Source organism: Epinephelus fuscoguttatus, linkage group LG19 (genome assembly GCF_011397635.1).
Source record: "Epinephelus fuscoguttatus linkage group LG19, E.fuscoguttatus.final_Chr_v1".
NCBI classification, from domain to species: Eukaryota; Metazoa; Chordata; class Actinopteri; order Perciformes; family Serranidae; genus Epinephelus; species Epinephelus fuscoguttatus.
In genome coordinates this window covers 23,464,114-23,485,840 of record NC_064770.1, presented here as the reverse complement: position 1 = coordinate 23,485,840, position 21,727 = coordinate 23,464,114, and the positions used below count along the sequence as shown (strand labels likewise).

General features: G+C 44.3%; 1 protein-coding gene across 1 annotated transcript in view; it reads right to left on the bottom strand.

Annotated features, from left to right (window-relative positions):
- The window catches only part of LOC125879469 (adenylate cyclase type 9-like), a 53,918-nt gene extending 34,391 nt beyond the window's left edge, over positions 1-19,527 (bottom strand). The window contains exon 1 of the mRNA XM_049561375.1: positions 15,981-19,527. Within this exon, the coding sequence (XP_049417332.1) occupies positions 15,981-17,793 (1,813 nt within the window). The 5' untranslated portion in view covers positions 17,794-19,527. The remainder of the gene's footprint in view (positions 1-15,980) is intronic.
- Positions 19,528-21,727: the final 2,200 nt, after the last annotated feature.

The following is a 21,727-nucleotide window of genomic DNA, read 5'->3' as shown; positions in this document are numbered from 1 at the left end:
TATATGAAGAAATGTATGATAATTAAAAACTAATGGTTTCTCTACTCTATGATGATATAAACCTTAAGTTGGTTTGGCCCTTGACCTTTTTCACACTGATGTCTTCATCTCAGAAAAGAGCTAATTACCACAATAAGGGCCCAATTTCTAATTAGTTTCTAGATAGGAGTCAAAACAAAACAAAAAGACATCTTTGTCTTGACAGTCTTGCTTCTGACTGAAATTCGATTTTATCACATGCTGAATTACCTCGACCTGCACTGCTACTGACCCGCAGTGATGAGCACCGCTCTACCATCAATTTAAACAGTGACCAAGTTTGTGACTCTGGGTTAATGATCAAAGCAAACAGGCCGCAAAGACAAACTACTCCCTCCCTCTCACGCTCCACCTCTCATTGTCTTCTGCTCTAATGCCACAGATTTTGCTTGCTCAACATTTTGAGTAATGGCATCTTCACTGGGGGTTGATGAGGAAAATGTGCTGCATCTTCTGCTGAGCGCTGCGCCGCTCCATGAGGACTCTTTATCTAAAGCAGGCCAATGATACAGCAGGATTAAATGAGGTTGCTAACTACAAGCTCAGCTTCCACCACAGAAACCCCTGAATCACATTCTGCCCAAGACAAAGACGTAACTCCTGTGTGTGCTAATTGTTGCTTGCACACTGACCGGCATCCTCTTCAAAAGCGGAATTGACAGGTTAATTAAATCTCAGGGTCAAGTGCAGAAAGAGGCGCCGGAAACAATTTGATATGCAGCCTGTTAAGATAAACGTTGCTGTAATGTTTGTTGATGAAGGTGTCATTTACACAACAGTGGAGGCAGCACTCTGACTCAACAGCTACAGGATGAGACAGCAGCGAGATGGACGGCAGAAAAACTGAATAAAAATAAATAACAGGACGGGGAGGCAGAAAGGAGAACTGACATGAAGCGAGACAGATTGAAAGTGATAAAAGGATGGAGGATGACCTCTGAATATATCACTTAGCACACACACACACATACACACCTATGTGCAGTAAGTCAGCAATTGGCCTTTAGGAGTGACAGCATGGGGGATTCCTGGGGCTATAAAGTACGTGGATGGAAGAGCAGATGACAGTTGGAGGGGACACAGGAGGGATGTCCCCCAATAAAGCCAACCAAGAGAGCCAAGCCTGAGGCAGAGAGAGGAACCAGCCGTACCTGGATGTACACTAAAGCCCGGCTGATATTACCTTGTGGCAGATATATCAATATTAAGTATATGTCAGTAAATAAGTGACAAGAAATTCTGGCAGAGAGCTACCAAATAATTAAAGATATTTTTGAGGTAATTTGTGGATGGTGTCAGTAGTATACAACAGAGGGCAAGCTAATTTTCAACTGCAAAGCATCCTACTCTGTGATATTAATGTGTGTTTGTATATAAAAAAAGAAATGAAGTAATTAAAAATATTCCAGGGTAAGAGCCTACAGATACTTCATTGAGTATTTGTAACATTTCAACAACATATTGATTCGCTTTGTCTGAAGATGTTTATCAGTTAGTGGTAGGCGATATGGCCCTAAAATAATATCACAATATTCAAGCAATAACAATATTTTCACCGATATAACAAATTAGTAAAATATATATATATATATATATATATATATATTAGAAAATTCTTAGAAAAGAAAATAGAATTGTAACAAGTGATATAGTGAGAGAGGAGAGGGAGAGACGCTGTGCTGCTGCCAGAGGAGCCGCTGAATGAGTTCCCTCTGAGCGGTAAGTCGCTCAAACAGTCTGACAAGTCCGGGGCTGTTCATAAAACATCCAGGACAGTTTATTCCACACTACTGAAGCTGCTCCTCTTTTTGGAACCACCGCGGAGTTGGTAATAATTTCGCTTTCAGCCATGATTGTTGCTGCCGTGGGTAACAGTATGACGTCAATATGTCAAAGGGTCAAAATTGATTTTACACTTTTACTGATGACTTTTAAAGCACTACATGGCCTGCTACCTGCGCTCCTCAGGTGGGACCTTCCTAACGGTTCCTACAGCCAGCCTCGTTACAAAAGGAAACCGGGCATTTTCCGTTACAGCCCCGCAGCTGTCGAACTCCTTCAATCAATCTTATTATTAACTTAATTTTATTACAAGCTCTTAGCCTATGTTCAATTCTTTATTGCTGTTTTTATCTTGATGGTGTATACTATTTTATTTGTCTCATAAAGCACTTTGTAACTGTGTTTTGAAAAGTGCTTTACAAATAAAGTTTATTATTATATTCTCAGAATAATTCAGTTGAACGTGAACTAGCAGTATTTACTCAACCTATGCTGTATACTTTGGGTAAAAGTATATTCAACTAAATTATTTTTGAAAATACAAAGGTATGCTCATGAATGTGAGCTCCATTGATAATCTGTTAAATATCTACAGAATAAAGCGACACAGCTGAATGGTCGAATCTCAACTGATACACTATTGAAATGTTAAAGATACACTATAAACTCTCTGGCAGACTACCCAAATTAAGTGGTGACTTAAACAGGCAAGCTGTACAACACATAATCTTTATAAACAGATATGTACATGTGTATACAGAATTTGTTGGCAACAGGACAGAATTTTGACTTCTGTTTAATGTCTGTTTGTAGTCTGAATAGTATTGACCTGTCACATTAAAATGGACTTTGGTTGCATGCAGTCCATGCGGACAGCAAAGTAGGCAGAACGCATTAGCCGCAATGCAATCTTGGAGCCCATCAGCTATTATCCGATGATTTAGCTTTTTTTTTTTAAGATTTTTTTGGGGGGCTTTTTGCCTTTAATGGACAGGAGGACAGATTGAAATGGGGTGAGAGAGAGAGTGGGGGTTGACATGCAGCAAAGGGTTGCAAGCCGGAGTCAAACCTGCGACCACTGCAGCCTCTGTACATGGGGCGCCGGCACTATCCACTACGTTAACGACGCCCCAAGATTTAGCTTTTTATTAGCTTTTTTTGGAGTCTGCATTCAACTGTTTAATGAGATTAGTTATATCTAAACTACAAGTCCACTCTTGCGTCTCAAGAGGAGGAAGTCTCGGCCTGGATCTGTTATCTGGACATCCGCTGGCTGCACCGGATGCTCTGAAATATTGGCCATGCCCCCCCTCCCCAGAGGCTAAATCATCATCAGACCGACAGCTGATGGGTTCCAAGATTGTACAGTACAGAAGGGGGGCAAACAAAATTTCATTTCAATGAATCTAAAAATAATTTTTTTCACTGGTTTGTTAAGTGGTCATAAAACAGACAGTCCAAAAGCCTGATGACGTTACAACAAACACACAGTTATCCCAGTTTTGGCAATTAGCAAAGTGGTTTAATTGGCTAATTGTTTGAGCTCTACTGCACACACACACACACACACACACACACACACACACACACACACACACACACTCCTCAAAACAAAATTGTATTATGTAAGATAATGAGGGACAAGAGGGATCGCAGAAGATTTAAGATTAATAGCTATAGATAAGTATATATGGGTACTGAAAAGATAATGGGATAATGGGAGAATGAATAGGTGGAGAGAAGAAAGGGTGCAGGGGAAGAAAAGAGGGGTCAGAAGTGAGCCAAGGAAAATTACTTAATTTAAAAGTGTCCTGCTATAAAACCAGAAAAAGGGTGTGAGTGACGAACATTTTAAAATAGAGGCCTCCTTCCTGGACACTCTAAAATCCACTTCACGGCCCGCTAATAATAAAATACTTAGGCATGCAGTTCTAACGGACAGAAATATACTGAAGGAATTCATGGAGGAAAACACACTTTTAGTGTACAATACACACACACACACACACACACACACACACACGCTCAGTCAATCCGCACAGGCTGAGTGCAGTAGCAGGCTTCAGGGTGGACTGGCTCCCCCGTCATCTTCCCTCATTCATAATTCACATAGCCATTTATCACACACACACTCCCGCTGTGCACACTAACGAGTCACTACAGCCCACAAACACGGACAGGGTGCGGCTGCATGTGTGGGTGTTTGCATGTAGGGTACTTGGACGCAAAGTGCATAAGAGTGAGTCTGTGGAAGTGAGTGTGTGTCTGTGTGTGGGAGGGTGGATTTGGGGGGGGGGGGGTTCATTGTGTGTGTCACCTTAAGACTGAGCTCCATCTGTCAATGTCAGCAGTGTGTGTCTGTTAGGAGGAGCGCTGGTATTTTCTGTACCCTTGATCACAAAGGAGAAAAGCTTAGGATGCATCAATGACTCATGATAGCAATTTATCACCCGAGCATCTGCGCGGCCGCGAGGAGAGCTTAGCCCCACGCGCGGCTCAACTCACACTGTGTGAGTACAGATTTAATATCAAAAATAAAGTGGAGATATGCATCGAGAGAAAGATGCAGAGATGCCTTCGCGTGTATTTCTTTAACTTTTTCAAGGTTTACAAAGAAAAGTCAAAATGTGTGCAATTTGTATCTGTGTAGGTGTCGGTTAGAGATGTGGCGGCGAAGAGTGGCTGCATAAAAATAGGCCCTCGCTTGGCTTTTACCTCAATATGGAGGCCAGAGCTTCAACTGAAAAAAAAATCAAATTGGCCCCTTTCTCCCAGTCAGAGCTCCAGTCCTTCCATCTAAAACGAGCTGTCTGTTACCAGCTGACCCACACCCCTTTCAATAGCTTGTTGCCATGGCAATTAGCCTTGCTAGGCCCAGGTTGCAGAGCTGGGCTAAGTGTGTGCATTGCTACATATGGGAAACATCCTTCCCCGTGAGTTGTGCTGATGTTGGTGTCATGGCAGAGCCACACAAAAGCCCTTAACGGGAGGAAGCTTACAGGGCAACACTATCCATCTGACTCTGTATATATCTGCTTATTTCCTCTCTTGCTACACCCCTTCCTCTTGTCTGCTTTCTATTTTTTGTCTGCACAAGGGGAAGTTGTTTGCATGACGATATACAAGCAGATCTTCACGGCACATTTGCATATGTAAAAAAACTCCTACGGCACATGATAACAGATTGGTTTGCTGTATGCAATGAGGGAAAGCTACATTATGCTAAAGCATATCAAGATGGCAGGATGTCTCTGACACTGTAGAGATGATTTTAGAGTCCAGCTCTTCTGGTAATCATGTCTGCATGCCTCTTCTATTCATGATTGTAACTGCAAATACCAGAAAAGCTGTGAGGTAACTACACACTTTGTAGTTTGAACACAAGAAACAACACATAACCAAGACATCATGTATACCATCCTGCAGATAAACACTCCCTTCATCCTCCGCTAGTCCTAACCTCCGTGAGTTATGGGATAATTATACGAGAAAGTAAATATCTGCCACATGACCACCTCCACACAACAGACCGATGCATGGCTGCACTGCATTACCCCACCGGTTTAATGGTAGCTAATGGAGCAGCTGAAATGTGGAGTCATAGCACATTACTCTCCCATTTCACCAGACGCCCTGAGGAGATAAATGGCGTTATTTGTGTTAAAAATGTGTAAAGACTGTGACAGGTCTTGTGGGTAAGTCTCTATTGTCTTTTGTTACACTCGGAAAATGTTGATGCAGTGATATCAGCTGGATATCGAGATATCTGATAACTCAAACTAGAGCTTATTTTCAATCACTCTCTATCTCTCTTTCTATCTATCCATCCATGTCCACTAATCGGAAGATTGTCGAAGACGAGTGTGTGTGAAAGGTTAACTAAGTAGCAGGTGGCATCTTGTACGGTAGCCTCGGCCACCAGGGTATGAATGTCTGTGTGTGTGAGTGCGTGAATGGGTAAATGTGACATGCCATGTTAAAGCGCTTAAAGGGGTCAGAAAACTAGAAAGGCGCTGTACAAGTCCATTTACCAACTCCAAGTCTGTATCTTTTCATTATATTTTTTGATAAACTGTTCAACTGTTTAGACTGTAAAATGCTGGAAAATAGAAAAGACAATCACAATTTAATCACAAGTTCCCAGAGTCCATGGTGACATCTCCTTTTTGTCGGAGCAACAGTCAAGAACTCAAAGTCATCAATTTACAATGCTACAAAACAGGGGAAAGTAGCAAATCCTCATATCAGAAGAGCTGAAACTGGGCAATGGGCTACATGCTCAGTTGCAGGTCAAAGCCACATTTGAGATGTCACATGCACTTTTGTAAAAGCAGACTGTGATCAAAATAAAATGCAAAGACGGGGATTTTTTTCTCTGTTTGAAAATATACAGCTGCACAACATGTAAATGATAAATTATATAAAATAGAGTAGGAGGGCTGTACAATAGCGTTTTTGCACTGGGGCTACAGAGGTTTGAAGGTTTGCAGCACAGGACACAAAACTATAACATGAGTATAAAGGTATCAAGTAGAATAAAATGTCATTTTCTATGTCCTTTAACATGAATCTAGTGCTGGACAATGATTAAATATTTTTATTTATTTAGGCTATTAATCTTATTTATGCACAGAGCGAGGGAGGGGTGGAGCAAGAGACACTTTGTCCTCGTTGCATACGTCTTGTATACGAAACGTTGGTGTTGTTGCTGCATTTTTTTAAACATATCTGTCACCTGCATCCATGTCACACAATAGACTGCAACTACCAAGAAGAACCACAACACGCTATGATCCATCTCACACACAAACTAGCAGCGCAGCATTGGATTTCATTCATCTCACAGACTGATTTAGCGTAGCACATGCAACATATCGACCGATGTCACACTGTAGACTAATTAACGGACAGATTAAACAGAGGAGCAGCTTTGTGTCTCTCTGAGTGTTGCACTAGAACTTCTGAGTGAGTGAGTGAGTGAGTGGGGCGGAGCTGTATGGAGAGTGTGAGAGAGGAGAGATGCACACTAGTGCGTGTTATGTAAGGCAACTTGACCCTATATCAATATGAACGGTGTTGTCTGAGTTTAAATCTTGCTTGAAAATATATCGATTTATCATATTACAACCATAAATGTTTTGTGTTTTTGCTTGATAAATGACTGAAACGACAAAACAATTATCAAATTAGTTAGCGATTGATTTTCTCTTGGTCGAGTTATCGATTCGTTGACTGACCGTTTCGGCTCCAACTCAATACTGTGATAATACAACAATCATGTGTCTTCAAAACATATTTACACGCAAGGAAACTTTTCATTTCACTTAGCTAGAACCTTATAAGTTCATTAAAATGTAGCACTTAATGATGCTTTATTTTTTTGTCGCATTACAAAAGGCCACTCCAAGAGCGCAGACCTCCGGCAAGACCAAATGCCGAATCTCGCAATGTTAATGAAAGTAAAAAATAATTTGTGGAGCTGCCTCGTAATCCAGATCCACTCCAAAATTTAATGGGTTCTTCCGTGGCCTGTGCTACACCCCGTCCCCAAGTTTCATGAAAATCTGGCCAGTAGTTTTTTCGTAATCCTGCGGACAGACAAACAAACCTAACCTCCTTGGCAGAGGTAATTCAGAAGTCTCAACTCCTAAGAAGTCACCTGAGCATCACCCAGTGTCAGCACTGCCATTGAAAATGATTTGTGTGCCTAACTTACTAAATCAAAAAGGCAAGAAACTTCTGAGTTAAGTCAAACAGCATGTAGCATGTTACACTCCACATGCTACATGTGTTTGTGTTTGTTCCACATGCTCAGCCATGTCAGCAGCTCGCATGCGTGGCTCCTTATCAGACAGGCAGTGGTGGCACTGATATCAGACTCTTTCATCCACCTCGCCCTGGGTCATCTCTGTCAGAGCAGATAGAGACAGGACACTTCACCATTGAGCCAATAGGACAGCTGTCCCCTATAGGGGGACTGAGGGATCTGCAGGGTCTGCTGATACTTGTCAGGATTAAGTGGAGCACAACAGGACACGTAGATGTTCAGAGGAATATCTCCAACAGTATCAGTTCAATAGAAAGCTCACAGGGCCGTGCAGGTACGATTATTTACAGCCTTTTGAAAAAAAATGCTTTCTGCTTTTCTGCTCTTGATCCAGAAATTCATTACACACTGAGTACAAATCTATCATTGCCTGCTGGGTCGAAGCAGCAAGTGATACCCTTGCTGCACAGTTCTCCTGAACGAGTACAGGTAGTCAGATCCTGCTGAGTAACAGTGTGACACAGCAGATAACTTAAATGACTGCAGCTATAAAAATCCAGCTAATCACCACATCGCAGACCTTCAATAACCTTGGCACGATGGCCCCGTGTTTGCAGAGCATGACAAGCGATCCCGAAGCTCTGCAGACCTGCTCGGTATGATAAGGCCAAAGATGATAAATGATGAGATTGCGTTGCTGCAGGCTACAATGCCATGCTGTGCTGAACTATAATACGCAGAACAGGGCGCTATTGTACAATGCAGCGTGATGTATTATGCCATTACACTCTCGGCAGAGCTGTAATCTACCATGCAGAAGCAAGGTGTTCTAGGCAGGGTTCGGTCGCTGCAATATAATATAGCAGCCTAGAATCCCCCCAGCAGCCTGTTCCCCTGGCAGCCTCTGAAGAGCCACGTTGCCCTCCCAGACTAAAGATGAAAGGGCAGCTACACAACGCAGGATGCTGCATATTATTAATTCTAGGATCTATTTACCGCTGGTTTTAATACACCATCCCAACAGCTGCCACCCCAGCCGAACCGTACTCTGGCTCCATGTCAGCCCCTCCTCACCCCCTCCTTGTAGTAAGCCACTCCAGTCCACTATAGACCCCCTCCTGTCTTTCTACAGTAGGGCTGAATGCTGTGTGTGCATACTGATTTGGACTCAAGAGTCTAGACGAAAATTATGCCAGGTATTTGATTTGTTGGCAGGGGTAGAAGACATCTGTGTATATAGTCGGGTGAAAAAGTCAAACCGCTTAACTTTTTGTCAAGTACAGCAGTGTGTAGACTGACAGAACACACACAAAAACACACACAATGACAGAGCTTTAAGGCCCAGACCCACCAAACCGACATCAAAGAACTAGTGGCAATGAAGGCCAACTGTTGTGTCACCTCATGTCGCCTGTATCCAAGCCAAAATGTTGCACTTGAACAGACCGCAAATATTACAGCCAACAGCCAACTAGCACGTACTGTACGTTCTGTGGCATGAGAGGAAATAACTCTCCATACCAGCAGGCAGCAACAGTTTGTATACATCGTTCAAAATGGGAAACCAGAAGACCGACAGGATGGATTTAAGATGCTAGTTAGCCAGTTAGCACATCAACAACATAACCCAATGTTAATAGTAAACTATGACAAAAACAATTACGAAACATTTCTGCTGATGAATCAAAGCCTAAAGAAAAAAAATCTTACATAATATAACAAGTTTGATCTCACACCCTGTTGACTTTAGCTGTTTGTTTACTTTCCTCACTTCTGTTTCTCTTCTCGTGCGCTGAGCTGAACTGCCAGTCAAAGTGATTTCATTCACCAACAGGTTCCACTGGCTCTGACGGTATGAACAGTGGTTACATGAGCCTCAAAACCAGCCACAACTCAGCCCTGAGCAGGGTGACCGTCCACTATTGACCAATCAACAGACTGCAGTGTTCACAGCTCCACCTTTTAGTACCAGATCTGTGTGCTAGGTACCCCAACAGAGGGGGGACCAAAAATGGGGACGGTACAGAATGTACAGAACGGTTCCATTGGTACCATCCACAACTTTTCACAGTGGAAACTGAAGAAAAAAAAACACCTCTACCCTCTGCTCCAAATTTGGTCACTTCTGGCTCCAAAAAATCAAGATGGCGACAGCTGAAATGCTGAACTTGAGGCTTCAAAACAGCAGTCCACAAACTAATGGGTGACATCACGGTAGCTACGTCCATTTTTCATACGGTCTATGTGTGGAACACACCACTCACTGAAAGCAGACCATTGTCGTGGTGTGTCAGGGCACCTAGGTGTGAAATCCAGAGGCTTACATGTGTGCAGCCTCCCTTTCTCTGCTTGAGCTTCACACTAGAGCTCAGTGCTGAGGTCCAGTTACATGGAGGTTTAATGCAGTGGTGGTAAGGCAACACTGCTGCAGGTCTGCTCTTTAGTGCCACCACCCACTGGACCAAAACTGACGGCAGAACTGGACCACATTTGAGAGCAGTTCATCTACTTTCCCTGTCTACTTCTCTCTCGCCTCCATTTTTCCATCCCTGCGTCTTGAAGTGTAACCTCAAAACCAGCCTCATTTATCCTTTTTCAAGGTCACAGGTAGCAGCCGTAATAAGTAATTCTCCACAGAGCCTCGGGCAAATACTGTACACTTTGCTGATTGGCAGTACGTCCCTACGGAATAGCATTCATAGAGTAAGGGAAGGTGGTGTGTGAGTGTGAATGTGTGCGTGTGCATGCGAGTCTCCCAAAAGCACAAATGGCTCTCCCAATAACCAATACCTGCTGCAGAGCCTGAAGTAATAGGGCCGGCGCGAAGGGACACGTAACATTCATCACAAGGACCATTTGCTGTTAGGTTCTGCTCTGTACTCAAATCAGTCCTAATGTAGCTAATCAATTAATGTTCTGAGGACTTAAGGTGGACAAGGATTTGGGACAAATTAATATTGTGGACCAGAATACAAATGATGTTCTGTTTCAGAGTCAGCACAACCGCCGGCCTTGGTTGATTCTCTTTGATATCCACATGACATAAAAACCTCTCTTGTTGCCCCATCATAAATAAACACAGCCATGACAGCCTCATTATAGGCAATCAATATAATATGCTGTGATATAGACGGCCGGCTGGCAGGCAGCTGATGTGTTTGGGGTCGGGATAACACCAGGCCATAGTGGGAAGATATGATGATGGAGAATTACTAATATTAATCACTTCAGCCAAGCAGATTACCCAGTCTTGCTTCATTAGAAATCTCCCGCAGGGTAAGCAGAGGAGAGAGCAGGTCAGGAAGGGATATACTGTACGCAGCCGCCTGGCACAGCTTTGCTCAGCGGTTAAGTTAGAAAAGGTCATGCTCACAATTTCAAATGGAATCTGAGAACATGCCTTACCTTGAGGTGGCGGGTTATTGAGGACCCAGTACATAATGAGCATTAGTGGAAAGGGGCTGTCAGAAGCTCAAATTAATGAAAATGTTCTTTAGATCAAAGGTGGTTAAAGTGGAGCAACTAGTGATCATTTGGGTTATTTCTCACATTTCTTTTCACTCATTCAAAATGAGCTACAGCAGCAGCCTGGAAGATTCACAGCAGGAGGGAGGACGGATGATGCATACAAAACAGGAAGACCCTCAGAAGTCTTTTTAAACCGGCAATAACTCATTTTTATTGGTCTTCTTGTGGGCAGCGGAAACAAGTTGTGATTAACGTATCATCCCTTCTACAATGACACAGTGAATTTGTTAGAACTGTTTGCCTATCTACTTTCGGAGCTTTTTCCACGACTATTCCAAATATGACAATATCCCAAATTTGACACTCGTCATGTAAACAGCATATTCTGTTTAGACATTCCAAATTAGACCTTTTTCCAAATGCAGCATTTTCCAGTTAAGACACATGGGATATGCCAGTACTATTCGGGTTTAAGGAGCCATCTTTGGACATGTATACAGCGCAAGCAGATCTGATATGCATCTCAACTGGGATTCTTACCGTAGATTGTGTCACGAAGCATCTTGCCTGTTTATGGTCGGCTCTGTGCCTTGTCATGGGCGCTGTCCACACAGACCAACTAGCCAACAGTTTGCAGGGCTGAGGTAGAGATGACTGCCAAAATTAAAAGCCCACATTTCTGGCTGGAAGAAGAAACACACCTACTTTTAAACATTATGAAAGACTAGGACAGAGATATTCGACTTGCTTTGCTTGGGACCACTTTTGCAAAGTGACAGGAGGCCAGGGAGCAGTTGCAGCAGTCATACTTGTACACAGGGGCGTTTCAAGGAATTTAGGACATTAGGGGCTCAGCTAGGACCTCTGTCGGGGGTTGCGGGGCATTCTCCACTGACACTTTTTTTTGAGAAACAAGCTCTATTTTACTTTTTTATGCATTCTGGCACCTTATGTACACTAAAAGTAGGTCTGGGTGATATAACGACTATGTACGATATATCGATGTATTTTCAAGCAAGATATAAATTCAGACAACACCATGTATATTGATATAGGGTCATTTTTGTCTATATCACCCAACCCTAGCTAAAAGAACAAAACAATTTGCAGTGTGAATCAATTTATTTTCATTTTCATTTATTTGTGAATTAGAAAATGGTTGGGGGGCATCCAGAACCCTATCCAGAGACAGATTCGGCCAGGGGCCCTAAGTTGAGCATCACTGGACTAGGATATTAACAGCTTTTTGGATATGTGCAATTATGCAACACCGACCTTTTCAAGAAGGTGGCTGAAGGGATAAACGAGGGAGGCTGTGTTCACACGGTTAAAGAAGTTCGCCACCGGTTGGATACTCTGAAAAAAATCCTATTTTGATCCAAAGGACAAAAACGACACAAGCGGCTCCAGCAGCTAATTTTTTTTTTCATATTTTGTTGTGATAAACGAACTGTTACGGCACATTAATCGAAGTATGCACACCTGAATGTAAAACAGGAATATTAGTGGGACACTAATTTCACACAAACAGCGTAGTAGGAATATTGTCTTTCTTGGAATAAGGACAAAAACTGGAGTGTTTTGTGCATGTAAACACTGAGCATGAAAACAACTCTATGAGAGCAGCGAGAATGAACCAAAGCAGAGAAAATACTGACTAGACAGGTAAACAATGCTGAAACAAAAGCTGAAACTCCCTATAAAGCTCTGTAAAGCCGAGGGAGCTGCAGATTCAGATGATAATTCTCTATAGGTTCATCACGATGAGCTTTCCCTTTCATTTTGTTATTATAAACATATCAATTATAACCGAGTTAATGTCTGCCACTAGCCACTGAAGCAGTCTGGGCGTTGCAGTCAAAGATACTTAAAGCAGCTAATCTGTAATACTGTTTTACTGTTACAGATTAAAGCAAGAAGCGGTAATGACTCTGATAACTAGATTTTCTCCAGTCTTACTGTAGCATGCAAAACCCTGAGGCAACATCAGCACGTAAACAATTTCATTTCCCCTAGAAACAAAGGCCACTTGAAAGAGAGAATAAGCATCTCTGGCTTTCTGTGGTGATTCTGTCATCAGCAGAAAGATAATAAGGCCACACTGACAGTCTCCTCTGAAGGGTAATCTTCTGCAGGTGCCATCATTCTGCATTAAGCGCAAAAGGAAGGACAGGTACTTTCCAGGGAAACGGGTCCAAATATAGCTCCCATTTCCAGTAAGGAAGACGCACAACATCGTCTGGCCTCACGTGCAGCCCCTTATAGAGACAAATATACAAACAGCCTCATACTGACAGCCTCACAGGCTGCACTGTTTGGATCATCTCAGTATCATCAGATGAGTTGTGTTGTGACAATACGGCTGCAGCCAATTGATTATTTTGACAACCATTTCCTTAGTTAGTTGATTAATTACTTAATCCTCCAGATGGCAGAAAATAGAGTTGAATTTAATCAATTAACTGAATATCTTTGGGTTTCTAACTGTTAACATGACAAAATTTGATGTCCCAAGACATTGCCCTGGGGTTGTTCAAACTGTGACTGGTATTTTTTTAGTATTTTCCGACATTTATACATTAATCAACAAGTTGCAGATATTTTTTGTTTTTCTTTATGCCAACTGGTGCTGAAATTATCAATTACATACTCATCAGGCTATAAATCGCCAAAATTGATATTGATTAAATCTTTTAAATTATCTATTGAGTCAAAATGCCAAACATTAACTGGTCCTTGCAAATAAAAAGGGAGGTTTTGCTGTGTCCTCATATCCTTCAAAATAAAATATCTTTAGGTTTTGGACTGATGGTCAGACAAAACAGTCAACTTAAGACATGTACCACGCACTATTTTCTGACTTCTACAGAGCAAACAACTCATAAATTAAACAGGAAAATGATTAATTCAGATTAAGCTGTAATGAAAAGAATCAATGGTTATCCTCAAAGCTATCTGCACCGTTTCAAACCTTAACTGTTACTTAACCGCGAACACCAGCTATCACCCAGTGGGATGCAAACCAAGCCACAACATCTCCATTAGCTGCTAAAACCACACGCCTCGGGTCAGTGCCGAGGAGCCAACAGGACGCAGCTGCAACACTCAACTGACCACACGTGGCTGCACCCCATGTGAACCTCTGCCACAATGAGCCACAAATAGCTTATAATTACAGTGGGAAGTTATAAATAAGAACGTATAACTTACAGGATGAGTTAAAAACTTGACTCTATAGCCTCAGCCTGAAGTTACAGTGGAACTGTGAAAAAACGTACCTTGAAAACAATTTCTGAGAAAGCTCAACATCAAACGGACTCAAAAAGGACATCAAAAATACATAGAAGACAGCTGCACAGCAATCAGAGCCTTGGTCAGAGCAATTTACTTCTGCGTCAGGCAACAGGGACCGGCCCAAGCTAGGATCCATGCCTGGCTGCAATGGTACCCAAGTGATTAACACAGACTGAGCCAGACAGTGGAGGGAATTTTACAGCACAGGAGCACAACTCTTTCCTGACAGCCAGCTCTCTCACTGGCACAGCAGATCTAGAGGGAGAGGATAAATCTTAGGAGGGGAACTCAATACACGATGGAGGCAAGAAAGGAGTCGAGGAGAAAGAGGAGGAGGAGGTGAGGTGGGCTGGGTGATAACACTATAGGTAACACATTTATCCTCACAATAAAAAAAAAAACAAGAAGGACAAGAGCATGAGTGGTAGTCACTCATTAATCTAAGAGATGGGGGGAAAATGCAGGCCCATAAATCACTCCTGCAGGCTGGTCAACAAGAAGCGCCTTCACTCCATCTTGTTCCTCGACACAGCACAGCGCTGATTTCCAGGGCCAAAATAATGAAAATCTTTGCAGCGTCCTGCAAGGTAGAACATTTTTTGATAGTTTGTGCACACAAATTATTCATGTGTACACTTGAATTGCCAATTTGCATGAATTACCAGTCCATGCTAATCCGTGCCTTAAATGCTCTGTACAAAATCAGACGTGCAGCCTCCAAGGAAGCACATTCAGCATCTACTGAAACAAAAATAAACCTGAAATGCTAATTCAAAAGGGCAGATGAACACCATCTGCACTACCTTAGTCAGACACTGTCACTTCACTTCCACCGGCTGATAATGGATCAGCGAGCCTTGAATGATGAAAAGAGCCATTAAGCCAACATTTAGTTACACTGGGGCGATTTGCATAAATGTATCAAATAAAAGCTGCAGTCAAGCAGTTTAGAGGCGAGGAAGAGAGAGGGACAAGATAGAGGGGTGAAGATGAAGCTGCAGGCAAATCTCTATTAGAGAAGGCGACAGTTGCATTAAGTTGTAAAGCAATCCCCAGGGTTCAGAGCGAGGTTAAGGGAACGGGACACATTGAGGACGTCTGGAAGGCAATGTAATTGAACAAGAGAACAAAGAATTGGCAGAGACAGGCTGGAGGGGAGGATGGGAAAGAAGATGGCGTCTGTCTGTGATACAGTCACACAATACCAACTCCACAGAGGACACTTGTACAGTAACAGACCCAAAGCATTGCCAGTCCATCTGGTGTATGAAGCTAAAACCCAGAGTCGACCTTGACCAATGCAAATGCTGTCCTGCCACTGTTCTGATCCACCTGGGGGTGAATTGCAGATATGCTGAAATAAGTAGACAAATTTCCTCAGGGGATTGCAGAGGGGCATTACAGGATATTAACTTTAGCACCTAAAAATGCTGGAACGGTTAGTGGGCTCATGGGGGAATAATCGCAGCGATAAGCCTCACTGTTGAAGCCAATCTGTGGCAACTACTGCTGACTTTGGACTTCTATTATTCTTGTTAGGACTTCAACATTATACAACAAGCTAAAAATGAAAAATGAAGTAACAGCAACTCTCACTGTCATTTATACCATTTTTTCACAGGGCACCTACCTTTGAGTTGATCAGCCACCACACTCTGTCCTATTCTCTCAATGACTTGTCCGTCTTCATGCTGGTAGCGGTCATCCAGGAAGTTGGCTGTGGCCTCTGATAGGTGGACCTTGCCAGCCACCCCCAGCTGCTCCATCAGGTTGGCCAAGTTGACGTCGTTTGACCAAACATCAAACTTGAAGCGCTTCATGCCCAGGATACCACACAGTACAGTGCCAGTGTGAACACCCACCCTCATGTTGACCATCTCCCTCTTCTCCTGACAGAACTGTTCAATAGCCTGAATCATACCCAGGCCCATCTCCACGCAGCAGTAGGCATGGTCTGGTCTGGGTTCGGGACAACCTGCCACACAGTAGTAACAGTCTCCTAGAGTACTGATCTTCTCACAGCCAGTGAGTTCACAGAGTCGATCAAAACGTCCGAATAAGTCATTTAGAAGCCCGACAAGGGCATGAGCAGATTTGTTGGCTGACATTTTTGTGAAACCCACAATGTCTGCGAAGAGGATGCTTACAGGCTCCATGCGTTTCATGTTGAAGGGTCTGAAGATAATCTGGCCTCGAGGGATGGAGGTTTTCTTGCGTTTATTGTTTTTAGGGCTGGAGATGGCAGCTGCTGCACCACTGGTGGAGTATCGCTTAACGGAATTATCTCCTATCTCCTCGTCACCTTGCTTCATCAGTTCATCTGCCACGATTCGGGGCATGACAGAGTGGATCATTCGCTCCTTCAAGGCTTTCTCCACCTCCAGATCTTTGCCATGCATGATAGCTTGTCCCACCTTGAGGAAGGTGCTGCGTGAGCGCACCTCAGACATGATGAAAAGGTGGATGCCGATGGCGTGGGCACAGAGGTGGAGCAGAGCTTTGGCAGGGCCAAGCCAACATAATGTATCCCAGTCTGACTGAGAAGCTAAGCTCCAGTTATCCCCTGCCTGGGCCAGGTGCAGCCATCCTAAACTCTCAAAAAACACAGAGTAGAGAAACCCGAGCAGGACAGAAGCATAGAGGCGAATATGGAGAACGCTGTAAAGCAACAGAAGAACCTCAATACAGAGGGAAAAGGTGCCTACAGGAGACAGACAAGGGGACCAGGTGCTGCCTCCCACAAGCTTGTCATAGGACAGGTTGTACATTGGCCCCATGCCACTGAACTCTTCCTCATCGAGCACAGGTGTGGGAGCCTCCGGGTCCCTGAAGCTTGATGTCTGGATCTGCGGGGCCAGGGTCAGGGTGAAGGTTACAAGGATGAGCAGCAGAGATGCTTGGTTGTAGCAGCGAGAGTAGAGCTTAGTAAAAGTTAAGAGGAAGAGAAGGAGGCAGAAGAGGAGGAAGGACGCAGTGGGAAGGAGAAAGGCAGTCCTGTCACAGCGGGAAGGGTTGGCAGCAAAGTACAATCCCCACAGGAGGGCAGCGGCAACAAGGTAAAAGAGTACATAGCGGAAGCGCCGCTGGGTCTGAGGGAAGCACCGCTCTCTACAGGCCTCCTCCAGGATCGAAGAGTCAAACTTTGGGTCCCAGAAATGACCGGCGGATCTCTCAAAAAGCTGAGGCATCTTCTTATGTGTGCGAAAGCTTTTGACCACCGGCCTCCTGGCTCCGGACTCTCCGGAGCTGCAGCTGGAGGAAATGCTGTACTTGCAGTGCTTGGACCCCACGATGAAGCCTCCCCCGATTGAACCCAGCGGCCCGCCTCCGTGCTTGTGTTTGACACTGCTGCCAATCCTCACTGAGACGCCTCCATCTCCACTTGAGTCACAGTTCACTTCTGTGTTGTGAGGCAGCAGTTGTTGATGTTGCGGGGATGCCATGGTGCTTTTTAATCTATCCAAAAAATCAAAACCAATGCAGAGGGGACGATTATGTCAAAGACAAAGTACAGAAAGAAGTAAGGCAAAGTATTGGGCTGCAGTTTAACAGCTGGGGCAATGATTGTTTACTCTTAAACCTGAAAAAGGAGAGCACAAAAAACCATTTCAGAGAAAAATCCACTCTGAGAACAGTGTAGTGGTTGAAGAAAACACCAGCAGACCTTCCAAAGCTTTTGAATAGGTCATTATTGCACCTCTTGACGTCAGTCCCTGCATTCCTCTACGTTCCGGACTGTTTTGACGCACTTGGGACTGCAAGGTTCACTTGCTGCTTTCTCTGTGCCTGCCCAAGTCCACTCAGCTGGCTGCACGCAGTTTCACTCATTGGTGAAATGTTGGGGAAAACTCATAGCATTACATAAGAGTGCGTGTAAAGGAAAAGTTGCAAAAGAAACACAAAAACAAGAAGAAATAGGAGTTATTGAGAAGTTGTGAGTAAGAGTGGGGTTTTTAAATCCAGTTTAAATGTGCAGTCAATATACTGTCATTACTGGTGCATGTCCACTCCGTTCCCCTTGGGATATCCAGCAGCCAAACAGGCCGATCTTCTAAACTTCACCACGATTTGTTTACAGGTCTGAGCAAAACTTCATCCTGAACACATCCTCCGCAGTATTTGCTCTGACTCTTCTGACTGCCGCCTTGATCGCAAAGGCCAGCTTTTGGTTTTAAGACGCAGATCAATTCCAGGTAACGGGATCGTGGGCGTAAAAACTGCCATCGGAGCTTTTATTTATCCCCACATGCTGCTTGCTGCAGGGCCTAATCGCGTCTGTTCCCGCGGACGGAGCCCCGTCCTTTCCTGACTTTCTGCTCGGGTGTCTCCGCCACCGCTGCGTCTCCAAACCCCCACAGGGACTCGTGTGCACGGAGGTCTGCAGGAGACAAATGCATGAGACGCGGCGCGCATAAAATACCCCAAAACGCTTTTATTGCAAGAGCTTAGCTGTCAGTATGTAAACACGCTCCTCCAAGGCTATGCGCCAACCAGCCGGATCAGTGCTGATCGGTATTGCTTTGGTATCCACACACTCACGCCAAATGTCGCCAATTCATCGTCACAGTGCGCCCCGAAGAAAACTGTCCACATATTCTGATCATGCCGGTTCCTGGCTGTTTATTCAGTCGCCAGGGCAGCCCAGAGAAAGACAGCCTTGCGCAGACTACATGAAGTGTCATCCAGTCTCTCCCTTTCTCTGAAGTAAACTTTGCCCACGGCAGCTCGGTGCCCCCCTCCTCTAAATGGCAGACGACGAAACCCCGGAGAGAGTGGGGCTAATTAAAAGGTCTCCACCTCAGCTCCACGCACCCCCCACACCAGGAGTCCCACAGGTCAAAGCTGAGTGCTGCTCTGATCCAGCCACTTTAATTGAATTGCGCGGGATACACCAGAGAATATCTTCATACCTCCAAACACTTCCCCTTAAATCCAAGACAAATATAACAGGCTTAGGGCTGCTGCATCGTCCAGCCTCTCCATTCTCTGCATCGTCCACAGTGAGATGAGACTGTCTTATCTCCGGTGTGTGGCTGTTCTCCGCGCGCTGCACGAGCGTCGACACCTGCATGAAATGTTGTTGTGCGCTATCCAGGCGCGGTGGGCAACGCATTGGCCGCAGCCGCCACCATCTTCTGAGCGCTGACAGCCGTCCAGCCGCGAGTGGTACGTGTGTGTGCGTGTGTATACTGTGAGTGTGTGAAGCAAGCTAAAAATAAAATAGAGGCAATTTCCGCCTACGTCTTTCAAAATAAAACCCCATGTGCATTTCATGGCTAATAAAAACCATTTGCCTCCACTTCTAAACTTAAAGTCCTCATACAGCCTATTACTTGTTTTCTACATTAAATTTCAGGCTACATTGCCAAACCAAGAAAAACTACACCCCCTAAGGAGGCAACAGCCAGTTAAACTGACCCAGGTAGCCAAAATGACCTGGCCCAGAATCAGCCCAAACTTGGCATGCCGGATGAAATTAGCCAGCCGCATCCGGTCACTTGACTCGGCTGAGATTCGGTATGTGTGACGCCCCAGAATTGGGCAAAATCAACTGGCACAATTCCTTGGCATGTCGGATGAAATTAGCCGGAAGCAGAGACTCGGTATGAATGACGCCCCAGAATCTGTGGAATCAGCCTGCCCGGTTCTGGCTGCCAACACTGCCACCACTGGACCCTTATCAGAAATGACCTGGCCCAGCATTGGCCCAAAGTCGGCATGCCGGATGAAATTAGCCAGCCGCATCCAGTTGCCCTACTCGGCTGAGACTCTGCATGAATGATGCCCCAGAATAGGGCCAAATCAGCTGGCCCAATTCCAGCTGCCTACACTGCCACGACTAGGCTGTTACCAGAAATGACCTGGTCCAGTATTGGCCCAAACTCGGCATGCCAGATGAACTTAGCCAGGCTGGGTCCAGTTGCCCAACTTGGCTGAGACTCTGCATGAATGACACCCCAGAATCGGACCAAATCAGCTGGCCTGATACCGGCTGCTGACACTGCCATCACTGGGGACAGTTATGGTGCTCCACCTATACCAGACTTACTTTACTTTCCTCCTTATGTGGCACAAATGTACAAAAAAATAGATTTTCAATGTAATTTATTTTGAAAAACATTTCTGTACTTCCGTTTTGGTGGCTCCCGCTGACTTCACACCTCTGTCTGTGTTTGGACGAAGGGCTGACGATTGATGGGAGGGGAGAGGTACAGTCGAGGTACGTGCACGCGCTTGTTAGAAAGAAAAAGACTGAAAGGTAACGAGCACGTATTTTAGAGAAGGGTGGGGACGTCTGTGTTTTTTGTGCACCGCAATGAGCGCACCCCTCCACCTTCAGTTCAACGATGAAACCCCTCCACCTCATTGTCTATCCCACCACTGTGCACTCTACATTTAGAATAAACTCAGATTTTGGGAGGACAGCAGAGGACACAGTTAAGAGGAATATAATGAAATTTAATTGAAGCCAAAGGACACAAAGTAGCCTAAAATACACGGTCACTAATCTGCTCTAGACGCTGTTGGATTATATTAATGTTATTATGAAGGATGAAAATATTCAATTAATAAAATCAGCACATGAAGGCTAAACTCAGTTCTGCACGCTGTAATATTTCTGCACCCTCAAGATTATTAAAAAGAAAAAACAGGGATGACACAATATAATCCTCCAATATATGTGCAGCAGTCTAATAGAACCCAATTAAACCTTTAAAGGGACAGTTCACCCCAAAATCAAAACTATACATTTTTCCTCTTGCCTGTAGTACTTTTTACCAGTGTAGATTGTTTTGGTGTGTGCAGACTATTGGAGATATCCACTGTAGAGATGTCTGCCTTCTCTCTAATATAATGGAACTAGATGGCTCTCAGCTTGTGGTGCTCAAAACGCTGAAAAAATACATTTGAAAAACCCAACAGCGATGTCTCTTTAGAGAAATCATGACCTGCTTACTCAAGATAATTCACATATCTTGCTGTGAGCAGTTTCATGTAGGAACTATTGTCTTTCTACTGAACTACATCTGACATCTGTATATCCACCCAGCCAACCTGGTCTCACCTGGGAGTCATCGAAATCCAGCACTTGGGCAGTGACTTGCGGCGTCAGACAGCAACAAGGAAAGCAATCGTTTAACGTCAGCACAATAAATGGCCGGTCTCCTTTATACTTTAACAGTGCTCGGCAGCCTCAGGGGGGAAAATGGCGGGACAAGAATATGAGTTAAGGCGGCAAAAGTCCTTGTAGGGTGAGTGGGGAGAGTGATAGATGGGTTTAACAAACACCAGCTTTCACCTGGGAGAGTAGTATTAGCGCGCTGTAAGATTGTAAAGCCAAACCCTGTTCTTCTTCCCTTCGCACAACCACGTGCG